The 18,775-nt window shown below is 42.7% G+C and overlaps 1 protein-coding gene across 2 annotated transcripts in view; it reads right to left on the bottom strand.

Annotated features, from left to right (window-relative positions):
- Nucleotides 1-18,775, bottom strand: part of LOC137374284 (BCLAF1 and THRAP3 family member 3-like) — a 70,614-nt gene that overhangs the window by 36,007 nt on the left and 15,832 nt on the right. For both annotated transcript variants that reach the window (XM_068040089.1, XM_068040088.1), the window contains exons 3-4: nt 1,702-2,409; nt 586-1,332 (exon numbers count right to left, since the gene is read on the bottom strand). In XM_068040089.1, the coding sequence (XP_067896190.1) occupies nt 586-1,332; nt 1,702-2,409 (1,455 nt within the window). The remainder of the gene's footprint in view (nt 1-585; nt 1,333-1,701; nt 2,410-18,775) is intronic.

The raw sequence follows: 18,775 nt of genomic DNA, 5'->3' as shown, positions 1-18,775 counted from the left end.
TAATGAAGGTAGGTCTTCAACCAAACTTCCAAAACTAGAAAGAACATCCTGATGCTCCTAAGATCTTCATTTGGAATTAATATTGATTTCAGTTTCTTTTCCTAATATAAATTATGGCAGAGGCGCAATCTGGTAGAAGCCCATCACAAACGATCTGCTCCATCCTTAGGCATTCTTATTTTTGCTGCTTGATTGTATTATATAATATATGGAATTCCTGGTGCTTAAGAATGCAATTCCTTTATCAAGCTTCAGAAAATTAAGACAAAGTAGCACATGTTCATAGTAATGAATTTCTCCCAGTTCTTTTCCCTTCATCGGAGACTAAAGCATTTGTAGAATTGCGAGGATCAGCAAAGGCAAAAGTGTAGAGTAAAAACTGGATAAACCGGAAATGACAGTACCTCCGTTACAGAAAGAGACTGGTGCTGAAGCTTTTGCTGTATCACATATTTAAGCATTTGGAAACAGACTGCTTTCTGTAAGGGAAGAAGAGTACTACAATTTAAATCTTTAGGTAGATAATAAAAATTGTATGAAATTTCTTTACCCAGCCTCATATGATCAACGAATTAAGGACAATACCTGTACTTGTTCACAGTTTTCTTCATATCTAGTTTGATTGTTAGGGACTCCGTTGTACTGTCTCGCTCACTATTAGTAGCATGTCGTGAAGTTTCCACATGACAAGATCTATGGCTTGATCGCTTAGGAGCATTGTCACGTCGGTCCTTAGCAGACTCAGAACGCTTTCTCAATTCCTTTCCTCTTTCTGCTCGTCCTCTTGTTGCCGAGGTTGCTGTAGATCTTGGGCTTACTTCTTTCTTGCCTACATGCTGAAACCTGCCGGAGTAATGCTCAGGAACGGGATATTTGCCTGATACAGAGTGGCGTCCCTCTGTTTTGTTCAGATCAGTACCTGATTTCTTACCGCTACTGTGAAAACGACTCACCTCTTTATCAGTTGAGCAGCTGGTTGTAAACTCTTTATCTTTGTTTGAATATCCTTGCTGTCTTTCACTGGAAATTATCTGGTGATGCTCAGAAGAGGAGTGCATCTCAGGATACTTCTGTGAATGTACATATCCACTCTTTACCTGCACATAATCTTCAAAGCGATCACTGCTACCATAGCGGTCTCTTGGCATATCTTTAACACGTGTGCTCTCTGAATCACCGTATGATGCAGAGGGGTAGCTTTTCTTATTATGAGGGAATTTCTCCTCTCTCCATTTTAAATCTCGTTCATGTTCTATCACCTCATGTTTTCCAGATACCCAGCTTCCTCCAGATGCTTCTTTGTACCCTTTGACTTCACCTTCCTCTGGATACCTGTGTTGACATAAAGCAGTTTACACTTGCAGTAGAGAGAAGACAGTGAGAATTAAGTTTTGGTAACACGAAGTAAATTTGGGAGCAATGCCTCGAAAGCAGTGTTTTCCCCAGGTTACTAGTTTAACCCTTTATCCTTCTGAAAGCCATTCAGCAGGATGCTGAGGGAAAAAAAAAAGTGGTCCTCAGCTTTCTAGCCATTAATCTGCTCTTTTGCAAAACAACTTAAGAGCTCAATATTTACATAATTGCTCACTTTCAGATTAGGACAAAGGGCTTTCAAGTTTTAAATCCTCAACTCACAAATGTGACTTTTATTCAGTTGAGGTTTTACATCAAAACATAGCCTTAATGGTTCTATTCCAATACCTCTTCTGGTAGGAGCTCCTATCCTGCAACTCTTCAGCCCATCTCCCAGGAGAACGTGAAGAACCTGAATGCCTTTCCTCATGTAAACCATGACTTCTAAAGCCTTCTGAGTCATGCCACTTTTCTGTGCAGCCATAAAAAGTAGATACTGGCCGGTCATAGGTATTCATTTCCGGATCACCTCTGACGCTCTTGGGCTTTTCGTTACACGATCTGCCATGAGTTGGGATTTCCGTTGGGTAGTGCCAGTCATCATGGTCAGTTTGCCATTGATTATGATCATGGTGCCGTTCATTGTGAGCATGGTGCCGCTGATTATGCCATTCATTGCTGTCACAATGCCGTTCATCATGATCATGGTATGGATTATCTTCAAGAAATCTTGAAGGAAGTGGGTAGGTTCGGTTTCCTTCTCTTTCTTGAAAGCAAAGGTTTCTTCCAGTTGTTGCTATATGTTCTGATCCCACTCTTCTTGTATTTGGGGAAGGCTGCCTATACTCAAAAACTTCATGATGAACATTACTATAATGTACATCTTCGGATCTTGGTTCGACATTTCCTGTTTCGTTCCAATTCTCTCGTTCTTCCCTCCACTGTACAGGTCTTCCTGAACTTTGACCAAATCCTCTCGATTCGACACTGTAGGACTGATGCAGTGATCTCTCAACATGGTATTCTTGGCTTCTTCCATAGATTGGCGAGATTGACCTACAATGTATTTGAAGAAGATGGGACATTTTGGTACAACGCAAATAAAACAAAATGGAGCACCTCATTCCAGTTATAACCTCATTGCAGAAAGATTCATTTTCACTTTTGGATTATACTATGTTATATAATCAGGCATCACAAAAGGTCAAAGATGAGATCGAGAACCAATAAAGCAAGACTGCAATGTTTTATTGGAAGCAGGACTATTTGTTCAACAAAATCTATACAAAAGTTTGAAAAAGCAGGATCATGCCCGGAGCGCTGCTTTGGTCTTATGCTCTGGAACTCTCTCCTTAAGCCTCTTCGCCGCTCTACCTCGCTTTCCTCTTTTAATATGCTCTTTAAAACCTCTCTCTTTGATCAAAGTTTTGCCATGTGCTCTATAATAGTCTGTTGTGTGGCTTGGTGTCAAATAATTGTTTGATAATGCTCCTGTGAAGCACTTGGGATGTTTTACTAGCTTAAGAGGCACTATAAGTTATAGCTTTTGTAAATGCTTACTCTTCGAATTCATTTAATTTCGCCATTTAGTCACATTAACATGCAATTTGAAATTACAAATCAAGGTGGTTATTCTCCACTCTATTACCAGTACACTGTACAGCATTATTTAAAAGATATCACAGAAAAATCACTGGAAAACATGTTCAACAGTAAAAGCTCCGGATCTTAAGAACAAAATTGAAAAAATACATTCCAACAAGTAAAATGGAATGCTAAAGTACAAATTTACAAAAAAACCTGCCTCAAACTTCTCTGTGATCTTTAGGAATGCATGGTATAGAGAGAAGTTATGTACTCTGAATTCAAGGCTGCAATCAGTGACCAACATATTTAAATAACTAAAAACAAGAAATGCCGGAAATACTCAGCAGGTCTGGCAGCATCTGTGGAGAGAGAAGCAGAGTTAATGTTTCAGGTCAGCAGTTCTGAAGAAGGGTCACTGACCTGAAACGTTAACTCTGCTTCTCTCTCCACAGATGCTGCCAGACCTGAGTATTTCCAGCATTTCTTGTTTTTATTTCAGATTTATAGCATCTGCAGTATTTTGCTTTTAAGGGCTAATGCTTTCATTCAATACCATTTACACAATACACAAGATCCAAGAACATCAATGTGCAACTTTGGAAAAAGTAGTGTACAGTCAAGAATTAACAATTTTGACATCGAGAGGACACAAATGGATGTGGAGAAACATGGATACGCATATCTATTTTTTCAATTGCAACAATTTTCAAGTTTGTGGAGTGAAAGGCTGAATTAAAAGTTGAGGTAAAAAAAATTAATTAGATTTGACTTCATTTCAGCAACACAACCAGAGGAAGAAACAGCTCCTTTATCATCCCAATGACAACTTTTTTGCTGCTTCGCAGTGACTTTTGCTGGGATTCCACAGATGCAAACCACTTCATCCAAGTGGCCATCACTTAAAGCTGAGCTATATTAATGTGCATTGGCAGGCTATTCAACTGTAGGAAAGCTTCAAAGCTGAACAGCATCCTGTCCTTTTTAAATTCATTTTCAGAATGTGGGCATCACTGGCAAGGCCAGCATTCATCACCCATCCCTAGTTGCCCTCGAGGTGGTGGCGGCGGCAGTGAGCCTTCTTGAACTGAAGTGCGTTTTGGGAAAATGCTCCCACAGTGCTACAAGATAGGGAGTTCAAGGAGTTTGACTCAGTGACGATGAAGGAGTGGCAATATATGTTCAAGTATGGATAGTACATGACTTGGAGGTGCTGGGTGTTCCCATAGACCTGATGCCCTTGTCCTTTTAAGTGATTGAGGGCACAGATTTGGGCAGTTCTGCTGAAGCAGCCTTGGCAAGTTGCTGCAGTACATCTTGTATAGCACACACTGCAGCCACAGTATGCTGGTGGTAGATGGGTTGGATGTTTCAACTACTGGATGAGGTATTGATCAAGAGGACTGCTTTATCATGGATGGTGGCAAATATCTAGTGTTGTTGCAGCTGCCGCCATCCAGGCAAGTGGAAAGTATTTCATTCAGAATCCTCATTTGTGCCTTGCAGGTGGAGCGGCTTTGAAGAGACAGGTGGTGAGTCACTTGGTGCAGAATATCCAGCTTCTTACCTGCTCTGGTAGCCATGGTATTTATGTGGTTTGTCCATTTCAGTTTCTGGTCAATGGTAACCCTCAAGATGATGTTGGTAGGGAATTTGGCAATACCACCACCACTGGATGTCATGATGGGGGGGGGGGGGGGGGGGGGGTGGTGTTTAGATACTCTTATTTGAGATGGTCATTGCCTGGCACTTAAGTAGCAAGTAACATTCATGCCACAGGTCAGCCCAAGCCTGAATGCTGCCCAGGTTTTGCTGCATGCAGACATGGATGGCTTCATTATCTGACTAACTGTAAACATCAGTCTACAGCCCCATGAAAGCCATTAATGAATTTGTTCAAGACTGTTGTGCCAAGGATACTGTCCTGAGGAATTTCTGTAGTGATGTCCTGGGGCTGAGATGACTAATTTCCAACAACCATAACCATCTGTTCTCACCTAACATCCACAAACAAACAGTTCCAGCAATTTACAGTGGGAATTCTGCCATATTTTCCTCTCCCTAACTCAGTCGCCAAGGAAAGAATTACTACTGGCACGCCAGCCAAGATTATCTAACTTAGCATTGAATGAGGATTGAATCTAGCATGATTTGCCTGACACAGCTTCCAACTGGGATGAACTCATTAAATTGTAGTCAAAAAAAAATCTGCTACGGGGGAGTAGAAATACCAATTAAATATTTGCGGCACAATGGCGCAGTGGTTAGCACCGCAGCCTCACAGTTCCAGGGACCCGGGTTCGATTCCGGGTACTGCCTGTGTGGAGTTTGCAAGTTCTCCCTGTGTCTGCGTGGGTTTTCTCCGGGTGCTCCGGTTTCCTCCCACAAGCCAAAAGACTTGCAGGTTGATAGGTAAATTGGCCATTATAAATTGTCACTAGTATCGGTAGGAGGTAGGGAAATATAGGGACAGGTGGGGATGTTTGGTAGGAATATGGGATTAGTGTCGGATTAGTCTAAATGGGTGGTTGATGTTCGGCACAGACTCGGTGGGCCGAAGGGCCTGTTTCAGTGCTGTATCTCTAATCTAAAAAAAAACTTCCATGCTTGACAATGCAACTAAGCAAAGTCAAGTTGGCCAAGTGCTACTTCCAGAAGACAGATTGTCTAAGGGTTGGCTCAACAATACTGGCAGAGGGCAGACTTCATCCAAACCCGAACAGTAGCCTATTTAATGATGGAGGGGTATCATAGCTGAATATGATCCATTCTACTCCCGTCCAATTTCCAACAGGTGTTACTATATATCATGATATCCTTTAACTGTCAACACAGGTATTTATAATGTGAAAACATTGACAGAGACAAAAATGTATCTGGAAATCAACCAGCACAGAAAGGAAGTGCACACAGGCGAGAAAATCTTACACAGTGCACGTTTCCTGTCCACAAAGCTTACTTCCTGTTATCACGATTTTTACCAGTAGAAATGGCTACGCCAATTTTGTATTTCAACTTAAGCTGTTGAGATTACAAGAGCAAATTTCTTAACTTTTTCCCAGCTCCTGAAATCTTATTTCTTTACTGTGCTTACAGCCACGTACGTCATTGCAGTTTTTTAAGATGCTTTTTCCCCCCCACACACCCCCGCCCCTTTAGACCTCCTGTTAGCCTGATTTTGCAGCTGCATTCTCCCTGCCATTTTCTTCATCTGTCTGTGCAGCCCTCTCCCAACAAAATTCCTTTCCACCACTCCTTGGTCTCCACCTATCGGTCCCATTCTGAGACTCCTGCTTGGCCAACAAGCTACTCGGCTTCTCCCTTTCTCCTTATCCTTTGATACCACCCTTCCAATCAATTGGGCTCCAATCACCTTCACTCCTGATCCTTCACAAGATTGCAGAATTTCACTGACTTGTTTCCCCCCCGATTTGCATTAATTTATTTGCTGCCAATTTTCTCATTTTTTTCCCCAGCTAATAAAAGAAAGTCTGCAACAAATAAACTTATTTGATGGCTCTGGTTCATTAACTTAGTTGGTGCTGTTTCTTCCAATTCTGGGCAAATCCAATTTAAGTTCATAAATCCTGTATCTTGAATTCATTTAGCACTGTTCTATTTTAATAAATTTATTAATTACCAACTTAATTCTACTTTCATGATTGTGTAAATCTACCTTTCCTATTCATTATTAATTTGGTCACTTATTGGCAATTTCCCGCGTTCTCTGTAAACCCACTTTAATTCCTAAAACCATACTGATTAATGGATTTATTAATTCCACAGCCCACTTTATTTACTTCATCTAACCAATTCTTTCCTCAAGTCTTTGCTAGTTTATTTATTTCAATGTTTGAAAAATTAATTAATTAATTTGGGCTTCTGTAGTTCATTTCAAATGTTTTTTGGTAAGGCAATCTTCAATAACCAAAAGAAATAGGTGGAATTGACTAATTCTCAAGTTCCATTCCTCAGTTTATTGCATTTCTTTCACTAAATACAAACAACCCAAAGCTTACAGATGTGTATATAATCCATATGAAGGCCACTCTTACTGTTTTCACATAATAATGGACAGTTTTGAGATTTAAACCTCAATAAATGCAGAACGACCATTGCTCAGTACCATGAATCAGTGGCTGGAATTGTACACTAAGCATTACATACGTAACATCTCTATAGTTCTAACATGGTGCATCTTCTGACACACCACCAGCCACTCCGCCAAACATCATGTAGAGTAAAAGTTCTAAAGCAATAGTGCATTTGCATGATGTAACCCAAATAGTATTATGTATTAGGCATGCCTATCATACTACTGTACATCAAGAGGTATATAAATCTTCAATAAGGATTAGGGTTATTTTCCGTATAGACAATAGGACTCCTGCTCCTAATTTGTATGTTCGTATGAGTAAGCACCAACTTGTGTTGCACACAGTCATGGGAGAGAAGTATAACAATTAGAAGCTGTAGTGTTATGAAAATGCTTCCATTTTTTAATATATTTTGAGGACTTGTGTTTAAAAATTGTGGAAATGGATTCATTTGAAAGACTGAAGAGATTTCATAGATGCTGGACTTCTTTTTGAAAAGGTCATGAAATTTTGAAGGACTTTAGATTATTTTTAAAAACAAACCCTTGCTGGATGTCACGTCTTAAGCTAAGTAAACAGCAGGAGCCTTGATGACTAGGGGAATTGTTTACAGAGAAGTGTTTTGTCAAGATTTATGGTGGTCAAGAGTGGGTATTGTTTTGAGTTGGGGGTCAGCCTGCTGAGAGAGAAGCCACCAACTAGCTCATCCTTTTCCACCTCTGAGAAACCCGGAGAATCCAGTGTGTGGACTGGAGAAATTGATGCCACATTTCTCCACACTAATCCTCGACATCGCCTGAAGAGAACTGCTCCAAGAAAGATCCCAGTGACAGCCATCTCTGAATATCTGGACGCCAGACTAAAAGGGCGAGCGGAAAACACTGCATATAAAAACAGAAAGTGCTGGAAATGCTTAGGTCAGGCAGCATCTGTGGAGACAGACGCAGAGTTAACGTTTCAGGTCTGTGACCTTTTACTGTTACATTGATTATCTTGAAGAATTAACAAGTATTTGGCCAAAGTTTTTTTTCTGCCTTTTTGTAAAGAGATCTTTGCAAAGAAAACTTATTTTTCTTTCTTTAACCAGTGTATAAGTGAGAGAGATACAGAAAGTGTGTGTGTGTGTGTTAGGTTAATTTAGAAAAGGGACTTTCATATTTCAACCTACATGTTAATGCTTGGTATCTTTATTGAATAAGTCTTGTTTTACAATAAATTAATAATTTTGCTGTTTATTCAAGAAACCTGGTTGGTGGATTTTATTCTGAAATAAAAAGAGAGTATATAATTGGCTGTATCAGTAAAACATTTCAATGTATGTTGTGACCTGTGCAGAAGTGAAACTAGAGAAAGACAGTGCACTCCTCCAGCCTTGGATCTAACATATATTTGGGGGCTCTGTGAGAGATAACCCAAAGCTTACAATATGCAATTGTAAGTGGGGTAATAATAATTGAAATGGGGAAAAGGAAAACACCAGGTTTCTTGTGCATTAGCATAATGACTTTGTCATTTGCTATGACCTTTCTGGAGAGGAAAGATTTATTCCTGAGTGAATCTTAACCAAGGCTAGGCTAGGCTAAAAGAATTGGCAGAAAAGTTAGAGTTAAAACCAGGAGCCAAGAAAACTGATATAATTGAGGTAAAATCACAGCATTTGAAATTGGAATAAGGAAAAGGCAATCCAGATGGTAGTTCAGTTGAATTAGCTAGAATTCAGTTGCAAATGAAGCAGCTTGAACTTGAAAGGGAAAAAGAAACGAAAAAACTTGAACTTGAGAGAAAGGGAAATGGAAGAAAGTGAGGAAAAGGAAAATGAGAGCATTTCAAAAGGAAAATGAGAGCATTTCAAAAGGAAAATGAGACAGGAAAGAGAAAGGGTATTCGAATTAAAAAAGATGGAACTTAAACAAAAGGGTGGCCTTGACTCCAGTGAAAGTTTTAAGAGAGGACATGAAAAAATACTGGCAGGTAAAGTCAAGAAAAACCCAAAGATGCTTTATCAGTACATTAAGAGCAAGAGGATAACTAAGGAAAGGGTAAGGCCTATCAGAGATGTACAAGGTAACTCATGCGTGGATGCATAAGATGTGGGCAGGGTTCTTAATGAGTACTTTGTCTCTGTCGTCACAAAGGAGAGGGATGATGCAGACATTGTAGTAAAGGAGTGTGAAATATTAGATACAATAAGCATAATGAGAGGGGAAGTACTAGTGCGTCTGAAAGTGGATAAATTAGCAGGGCTGCATGGATTGTATCCCAGGCTATTAAAGGAAGCCAGGGAGGAAATGGCAGATACTTTGAGGATCATCTTCAAATCCTCACTGGATATAGGCGAGGTACCAGAGGATTGGAGCTCTGCGAATGCTGTACCGTTGTTTAAAAAGGATGCGAGGGATAGACCAAATAATTGTATGTCGGTCAGTCTGACCTTAGTACTGGACAAATTATTAGAATCAATTCTGATGGACAGGATAAACTGTCACTGAGAAAGGCATGGATTAATCAGGGACAGTCAAAATGGATTAGTTAAGAGAAGATCATGTCTTACTAACTTAATTGAATTTTTTGAGGAAGTAACAAGGAGGAATGATGAGGGTAGTGCAGCGGATGTTGTCTACATGGATTTTAGTAAGGCATTTGACAAGGTCCCACATGGCAGACTGGTCAGTAAAATGAAAGCCCCTGGGATACAGGGGAATGTGGCAGGTTGGATCCAAAATTGGCTGAGTGACAGGAAACAAAGGGTCGACTGATGTTTTGCGAATGGAAGACAGTTTCCAGTGGCGTTCCACAGGGCTCAGCATTGGGTCCCTTGCTGTTTGTGGTATATATTAATGATTTGGACTTAAATGCGGGGAGCGCGATTGGGAAATTTGCAGGTGACACAAAAAATTGGCCGTGTAGTTGATAGTGAAGAGGATAGGTATAGACTCCAGAATGATATCAATGGTTTGCTTGAGTGGGCGGAAAAGTGGCAAATGGAATTCAGTCCGGATAAGTGTGAGGTAATGCATTTGGACAGGGCAAACAAAGCAAGGGAATACACGATAAACGGGAGGATATTGAGAGGGGTAGAGGAAGTGAGAGAGACCTTGGAGTACATGTCCACAGGTCCCTGAAGGTGGCAGGACAGGTAGATAAAGTGAAGGCATATGGAATGCTTTCCTTTATTGGCTGAGGTATAGAATACAAAAGCAGGGATGTAATGCTGGAACTGTCTAAAACACTCATTAGACCACAGCTGGAGTATTGCGTACAGTTCTGGTCACCACATTACAGAAAGGACATAATTGCTCTGGAGAGAGTACAGAGATTTACAAGAAAGTTGCTAGGGCTTGAAAATGGCAGCTATGAGGAAAGATTGGATCGGCTAGGGTTGTTTTCCTTAGAACAGAGGAGGCTGAGGGATGACTTAATTGAGGTGTGGTACAAGATTATGAGGGGCTTAGACAGAGCAGACAGGAAGGACCTGTTTCCCCGAGTGGAGAGGTCAATTACCATGGGCACAGATTTAAGGTGATTAATCCTTCTACCAGAGGGGATGGGAGGAAAATCTTTTTCACCCAGAAGGTGGTGGGTGTTTGGAATTCACTGCCCAGTGTATTGACAGAGTCGGCAGTGCCATGTTTCTTACCAAAATAGATTTGTTAAAGGGATACTGGCAGGTTCCTTTAACACCCAGAGGTAAAGAAATATCAGCCTTTGTCACACCAAACGGTCTTTTCCAATGCCGAACGATGCCATTTGGGCGAAAAAATGCCCCAGCCACTTTTCAGAGACTAATGAATCAACTGGCAGCGAGTGGTTTCTAATTGTCCGATTTACCTTGATGTGCTGGTATACAGTGACACTTGGAAGAACCACTTGAAACTAGAAGCTCTATTTAGAAAATTACAGTCAACTGATTTGGTGATAAACCTTACCAAAAAGTAATTTGCAAAAGCACGGGTAACCTACCTTGGGCACACAGTACGGCAAGGACAAGTGTTGCCAAGAACAGCAAAAGTACAAGCACTGATGGAGTTCCCTGCCCCCAAGACTAAATGAGAAATCATGAGGTTTCAGGGCTTGTGTTTAAAAACTGGAAATGGATTCATTTGAAAGATTGAAGAGATTTCACAGCTACTAGAGTTATTTTTAAAAACAAAGTAATTCATAACAACGCTACTTCATCGGACACGTCATCAGGATGCGCCGCGGTGCGCACATGCGCACACGGTCTCATGCCCCCTGCGCATGCGCTGCGGTCCGGCTGATCAGGACCGCTTTGCGCATGCGCAGACGACACAGTACGCGCATGCGCACACAGTCTCCTCATCTCTGCGCATGCGCTGCGGTCCGACCTGCCAGGACCGTTGTGCGCATGCGCAGATGACGTCATCGCGTTACGTCGTCTTCCTCGCCGACGCGCCAGTTTGGCCTCTGCGCATGCGTCAAAGCTTCGGCGCGACTTTTTGAAAGTGGAAGGAGGGGAGGTTTCGTCGGGCATTTTCTCGCATTTTATCTGAATTATTTATTCGTTTTGGAGACTTGCTTCATTTTTATTTGACACAGGAGATTGTTCCAAGGTAAGTTGCTCTGCCTTTGTAAGTTGCTCTGAAAACATTTCCATTGTCTGGGCCACCGCATGTTCTCCAGTCCCTGTTGTGAGTTGCTCTGAAAACATTTCCATTGTCTGGGCCACCGCATGTTCTCCAGTCCCTGTTGTGAGTTGCTCTGAAAACATTTCCATTGTCTGGGCCACCGCATGTAGCAGGATGAAGGCACAGTGACTGTGATTTCTGGCGCCAAACAGTACACACTGCAGATACATGATGGCCAGGCTACCTGCAGCTGCATCTTCTCCATTCAGACTTTGTTGCCCTGCAAACATGCTGTTGTTGTGCAGAGGCATCTGGGTCTGCCTTTGGACAGGCTCGCCCCCAATTGTCGCTGGCGTGCATCTCAGACACCAACGACGACAGGCATGGCTGCTGCCATTGTGATTACAGAGAAACAGCCAAGGCCCCTCAGCCACAATGAAAAATACCGCTTGCTTTCAGATCAATTGTACCAGCTACAACAGGCCGTTCTGCAGAGTGGAACGGCAGCATTTATGAGGAGATTGGACTGGCTGCGGCAACAGACTCTCCGCTGGCAGCAAGGACTGGCTGATGAGATGGAGCCATTTACTATGCCCAACAATTGCCCGGAAGCACCTTCAGATGGAGGTGGCCGCGCGCTGGACATCAGTCACGTGTCACAAACCCTGGATCCTGAGCGTCTCACCCCCTGGCCTAATGATCTGATGGACCATACATATGCCTGCCTGTTCAAATCTCACTTCCCCTACCTGCGGTACCCTCTCCTTGCTGCTCAGTTACACAGTCACCTGCTCCTACACCCATCAGGGCAGTGCACATGGACACACAGTTACCTGCTCCTACACCCATCAGGGCAGTGCTCATGGGCACACAGTTACCTGCTCCTACACCCATCAGGGCAGTGCTCATGGACACACAGCCACCTGTTTCCCCATCCGACGTTGAAACAACCATGCAGAGCCTTGTGAGACTCCGCAATTGCCAGTTGCTGCCTGTCAAGCAGAGAGGGCGTCCAAAGGGGTCAAGCACTTGGGGAACATTCAGCAAGAAGAGACTGAGCACTAAAAGAAACAAGCATGCCGTGTCCAGTGGTAGCAGAAATGTGAATGCTCTTGCTGTGAACACAACAGGTGATAGTAGTAGGCAGGATTAAATGGGAATGGATGGAAAGACGCACGAGTAACATAACCACTGGCAGGGAACTGCTGGGCTAAATGGCCAGCTTTATGTTCATAGCCCAAAAGAAATGTGCTTCTTTTCCAGCACCCTCACATCATTCATGTTTTCCCTGAGAGCAGCATTGAACCATCACGAGATAGGGGCAGTAACATCATCCTGCCTCCTACAGCTGAGGTGGGTACTAAGTGATTCATTGGCGGTGTTATCTGTACATGCCTTTACTGCAGAACACAAAGCATGCTCAACAGTAATTTCATTGGAGGGAGGGAAGCTCTGACACTGATGTTCTTTCCTTATTTTCTTTCATGTAAAACATGCCCTTGAGAAAACAATCCTTGACACTTAAGGACGGCATTCAAGCAAAGGAGGCAGTGTGGGAGAGGACGCAAGGATGTGCTGATTCCTGCATCTGAGGTGGGTAATAAGTGCTTCATTGGCGACATTATCAATCGGTGCCTTCACTGCAGAACTTAAAAAGGTGTGCACAACAGTAATTTCAGTGGATGGAGGGAGGCAAGCTCTGACTCTGATTTGCTTTATTTCTTTTCATGTAAAACATGCCGTCGAGAAAACAATCCTTGAGACTTAAGGTCAGCATTCAAGCAACGAAGGCAACTAGATCATGCTGCGGAGCTCATCACGATGTGGAAAGGAACATTGCATTTATGGATGAATTGGGAATGCACATTGGGATGCGCTTGGGGAACATTCACCAAGAATAGACTGAGCTCAGACTCTTGTGACTTTGCCTTCTTCACATGGACAATACAGTAGTGGAATAGAGAGCCAAGCGTTTATTCACCACAAGGCTCTCCAGGAACAATCTCTTTAGCTGTGCATAGCAGAGACTCGGCCTGTCTAACGGGAATGCTGGACACAACACTCATGTATCCATGCACAGCAGTTCCTCGGATACTTAATGAACTTAATAAAACTTTTCAATAATTAAACCCAGAATTGTTGAGGTTTTGTTTTGCATGCTATTTCCCCGACTTTGCAACTGCACTTCAGATATTCAACTATGGTGGGGGGGTAGAGGGAGGGGTGGGTGAAGAGGGGGAGGGGTGGGAAGAGGGAGCATGCAAAATGCAGGGACCAAACAGTTGCAATGCCTGAAGTACTGTGGAGAAGTAGAGAAAGCAACTGGGTAGGGTAGAAAGCAACTGGATTGGGCATCCGCAGCTGGAGGGAACGGCTGAATGGAGGGGGCCGGAAGCGAGAGGCCGTAGAGAGCCGCGGGGAGCGAGCGTGCGAAGACCTTGGTGTCACCGGGTCCAGGGACTGGCCAGCAAGTCTTTTGCTGTTGTGTTTATGGCGCATGCACAGAAAAAGGCGCTCCTCTTCCGTTCCGCTGTTCCCCCCCCCCCCCACTCTCTCCCCTTCCTCCCTCTCCCCCAGCTCTCTCCCTCCCCCCTTCCTTACCCCTCCCCCTCTTTCTCTCCCCCTTCCTTACCCCTCTTTCTCCCCCCCCTCCCTCTTTCTCCCCCCCCCCCTCCCCCGCTACCGCTGGTGCCCCCGCGCTGCTCTCCCCGGCCCCCGCGCTGCTCTCCCCGGCCCCCGCGCTGCTCTCCCACTCCGGCCATTGTATTCTGCCACGTGTTTGTCAGGTTTCATCTCTGTGATTCTTTGAGCAGCGCCATCTTTAGTCCTGGCAGCTGCTACAGTCGCAAGCTGTGACGTTTTCGTGGCACATGCTGTATTTGCGCATGTGCCAAAACAGCGCCACCTACCGATCGCGTTGTCAACAATTGTGGTCTTTTAAAAAAGGTCACTGGAAGGACTTGAGATTTTGTTTAAAAACAAACCCTTACTGGATGTCACATGTCTTAAGCTAAGTAAACAGCAGGAGCCTTGGTGACTAGGGGAGTTCTTTACAGAGAAGTGTCATGTCACGATTTATGGTGGTCAAGAGTTGATTTTGTTTTGAGTATTGTTTTGAGTCAGTTGGGGATCAGCTTGCTAAGAGAGAAGCCACCAGCTCGTCCTTTCCCACCTCTGAGAAACGCTGCGAATCCAGTGTGTGGACTGGAGAAACGGATGCTGCATTTCTTCTGAAAAGCCTGCCAGGCTAATCCTAGACGTCGCCTGAAGAGAACTGCTCCAAAAAAGATCCTAGTGAGAGCTGTCTACGAGTATTTGGACGGCAGGCTGAAAGGGCCACTGGAGAACATCGCTTATCTTGTCCTTTTTTCCTTTAAGAATTAATATTTGGCCAAAGCTTTTTTTGTCTTTTTATAAAGAGATCTCTACAGAGATTTTTTTTTCTTTAACCTGTTAACCAGTTTGTGTACTGGGTTAATTACAAAGGAAACTTTCATATTTCAACCTATGTGTTAATGCTTTTTCTCTTTATTGAAAAAGTCTTTTATAATAAATTAATAATTTTATTAAAGAAACCTGGTTGGTGGATTTTATTCTGAAATAAAAACAGAGTATATAATTGGCTGTATCGGTAACTGGGTAAAACATTTAAATCTATGTTGTGACCAGTGGAGATGTGGAACTAGAGAATGACAGTGCACTCTCCAGCCTCAGTCGTAACAATAGTAATGATAAGACAGGCTGAAGTTTAACAAACATAGTTAGAGGTCAACAGGTGGAACGGAGTTGGAACTTCTGGGACAGAACATGACTGTGGAAATCCTAAAAACCATTGCATAAAATGGCTCATTTAGAAGTAGGAGCTATCTGGAAACAAGCCTGGAGGATGGTAGACAGTGGTGTTCCCCAAGGGTCAGTGCCAGGACCATTACTTTTTGCTAGATATAAATGACTTGGATCTTGAAATACAGAGTAGAGTTTCAAAATTTGCCACTGATACCAAACCTGGACATGTGGCAAATGGTGAGGATGATACGATCTGCCTGCAACAGGACATAGATAGGCGACAGATGAAATTTAATACAGACAAGTGAGAGATGATGCATTTTGGCAGAAGGAATAGGGAGAGGCAATATATACTTAACGGTACAGTTCCAAAGAGTGTGCATATGCATCGATATTTGAAGGTGGCAGGACATATTGAGAAAGTGGTGAGCAAAGCATATGGGATCTTGGGCTTCATAAATAAAGGTATAGAGTACAAAAGCAGGGAGGTTAAGCTGAAGCTTTATAAAGCTCTGTTTAGGCCCCAATGAAAGTACTGAGTCCAGTTCTGGTCACCACACTTTATGAAGGATGTGAGGGTCCTTGAGAGGGTGCAGAGGAGATTCACTAGAATGGTTTCAGGGATGGGGGATTTTAGTTAAAAGGTTAGGTTGGAAAAGATGAGGCTGTTCTCCCACCAGCGAAGGAGATTGAGAGGAGATTTGATAGAGGTATACAAGATTATCTCAGGCTTAGATAAGTTAGATATGAAAAAACTGTTCTCATTAACTAATGGTACAAGGATAGGAGAGACAGATTTAAGGTTTTGGGCAAGAGAAGCAGGGGGAATATGATGAAGAACTTTTTTTTTTTTTTACACGGCAAGTAGTAATAACCTGGAACTCGCTGCCCATGAGGGTGGTGGAAGCGGAGACAATGTTTTTAAAAAGAAATCGAATGGGCACTTTGAAGGAAATAAAATTGCATGGCTACAGGGTTCAAGCAGGGGAGTGGGACTGACTGGATTGCTCTATGGAGAGCCGGCATGGACTCGAGAGGCTGAATGGCCTCCTTCTATGCCATAAATGACTGATTCTACTCAAACTTTCAGGCAACTTCCTCTAAGGGTCTCTGTGCATCTAGGTGTATTCTTCCATTTTTCCTTCCAAAATGTATTACTGCACACTTTGGTCACCTGTCTACCTGCACTACCAGCTTGTCTTTTATACTCTTCCTTGCTGCTTGACATATCTATCCCCTTCCCTTTGCATCATTCGCAAATTTTGAGATTGCGCTTCCTATGCCCAAGCCCAAATGACCCATATACCAAGAACAGAAGTGGACCCAGCCCTAGAAATACCACTTTCAATCCAAGCAAAACCCATTACCTCAAGACATTACCCACATTGCTTTTCACATTGTGAAATTTCCTCCCTACCTGGATTTTTCTAAAAGTTGTGCGACACCTTACTGAATGCCTTCTGAAGGTCCATAGAGACCACATCGACTGTAGCCCCTTTATCTGGCTAACTAGCCTCTTGCCTTTAATAATTCTGGGCAGTCTGACCTTGAATAATACATACATTACTAAATGCTCAGTAATTTTATTTTGGATTCTAAAACTTGTCTCAGCCACCAACCCTCTCTCTGTCCTTTTAATCAGAAGTAAGATTTCCATCTTTTATCTGCAAGAACATTCTCAAGATCATATATGAATGAAGTGAACTGCTGATCCCAAAATCCAGAGAGATGGCCACTAACTTCTTAACCGATTTAACAAGTTGATACGACATTTCATGAAGAATTATACTCACAGCTAGTTAGGTCATTATTTTGACAATTTGCATTTATTAATTCCTCTTCAAGCAAATAATGACCATATTTTACATACCCAGACAGTTAGAGAAGCGACACTGGGTAACCTATAGAATCCTATCCTGAAATGGGACTAACGTGATGGAATGAAAAGGTGTCCTCTCTCCGTCAGCTGCAAGAGTCGTCATAATAATTCTGGCAGTCTCAATCTACATTTTAGTGGGTCTTAAACTGCCTAGAATTGAGGAATCTCACTAAGAATGCTCACAGACAGCTTGTGTGTGAAAGCAGTGTAATATTAAACAACAGACTTCCTCCTAAATACATTGTTGGGTCACAGTAACAAACCATCAGTCTTGAAACCAATCATGTTAGACAAGGTGGGAGTGTTTGATGTTGACACTAGGTCCAAAAAAACTTCTGTTCCTAGCAATGTTACCCCTCACCCCACAAAAATATGCTGGATACCAACAACCGAGTTTTACCAACTGAAATCTGATGTTTAAACATGGCTTCTCATGACTAGCATAGAAGTGAATTTCTCAGTGTTCCAATAGACATTTCAACCAATGCTAGAATTTTATTCCCATAAATGAAACTTTGTTTCTGACCCCTCGACATTCTTCATTTTTGTTCTCATAATACCAGAGGTTGCCCTGATGTCCTTAAATCTCCTAGGCCTCCTCCATGTTGCCTAATGCATCTCTGACTCAGAGTCCCTCTTCTTGCTCAATATGGAGTGACTTCCCACCCCACCAATCATGCACTTCGATATCAAGAACCTTCTGAATATGTTGCTTTGTAGAGATCGAATCAAACCAAATGTCAATTCCTTTTGATCGGTCAATAAAAATAGCTGAGAGGGCAAAACAATAGCATGTGGTACTCACTACCCTCCTACAACTTCACTGCTAATGGCCCATTCTTCGGTTCATACTTCTCCAGAGTCTTGAAGTATTTCATGCAAATGAAAAATTATATGGAAAGATCTAAAATGACACCTGGTGATGTAAAGGAAGCAGCTCTGGACCTAACATCAAGGTTCCTACGAAATGCAGCCACCCAGCAGAAAACATACAAGGTGCATTTTGCTAGATTAGCCTACATATTTATATTGAACTGGAACCATAAAATATGACAAAAGGATCTATCCTTGGAATCCTTCCTGTTCACCTCTATAAATTACCCCTCGTGATATCACCTAGACATAGGGTCAGCTTCCACATGTACGCTGCCAATACCTAGTTCTACCTCTTCTCTATCCCTCCCAAGGCCTCCACTCCCACTGCCTCCATGTTGTGAGCCTGCTTGTCCAAAATCCCACTTTCAATGAGCTGCAATGTGCTCCATTTCAAAATTGGGAAGACTAAAGCCATAGCCTTTAGTCCCTGCCACAAACTCCAGACTTTTCACCGATTGGAAATTGGATGAGCACTTGAAGGACAAACTTGCAGGGCGATGGGGATCAAGCTGGGGAAGGGGAAGTGACTGACTGGATTGCTCCAGGATGGGCCAAATGGCCTACTTCTATGCCGTAAATAACTCTTGATTCCAAACCCCTCCCCAATTTTTGCC

The sequence above is a fragment of the Heterodontus francisci genome, chromosome 10 (assembly GCF_036365525.1).
Source record: "Heterodontus francisci isolate sHetFra1 chromosome 10, sHetFra1.hap1, whole genome shotgun sequence".
Taxonomy (NCBI): Eukaryota; Metazoa; Chordata; class Chondrichthyes; order Heterodontiformes; family Heterodontidae; genus Heterodontus; species Heterodontus francisci.
This window is presented reverse-complemented; position numbering and strand designations above follow the sequence as displayed.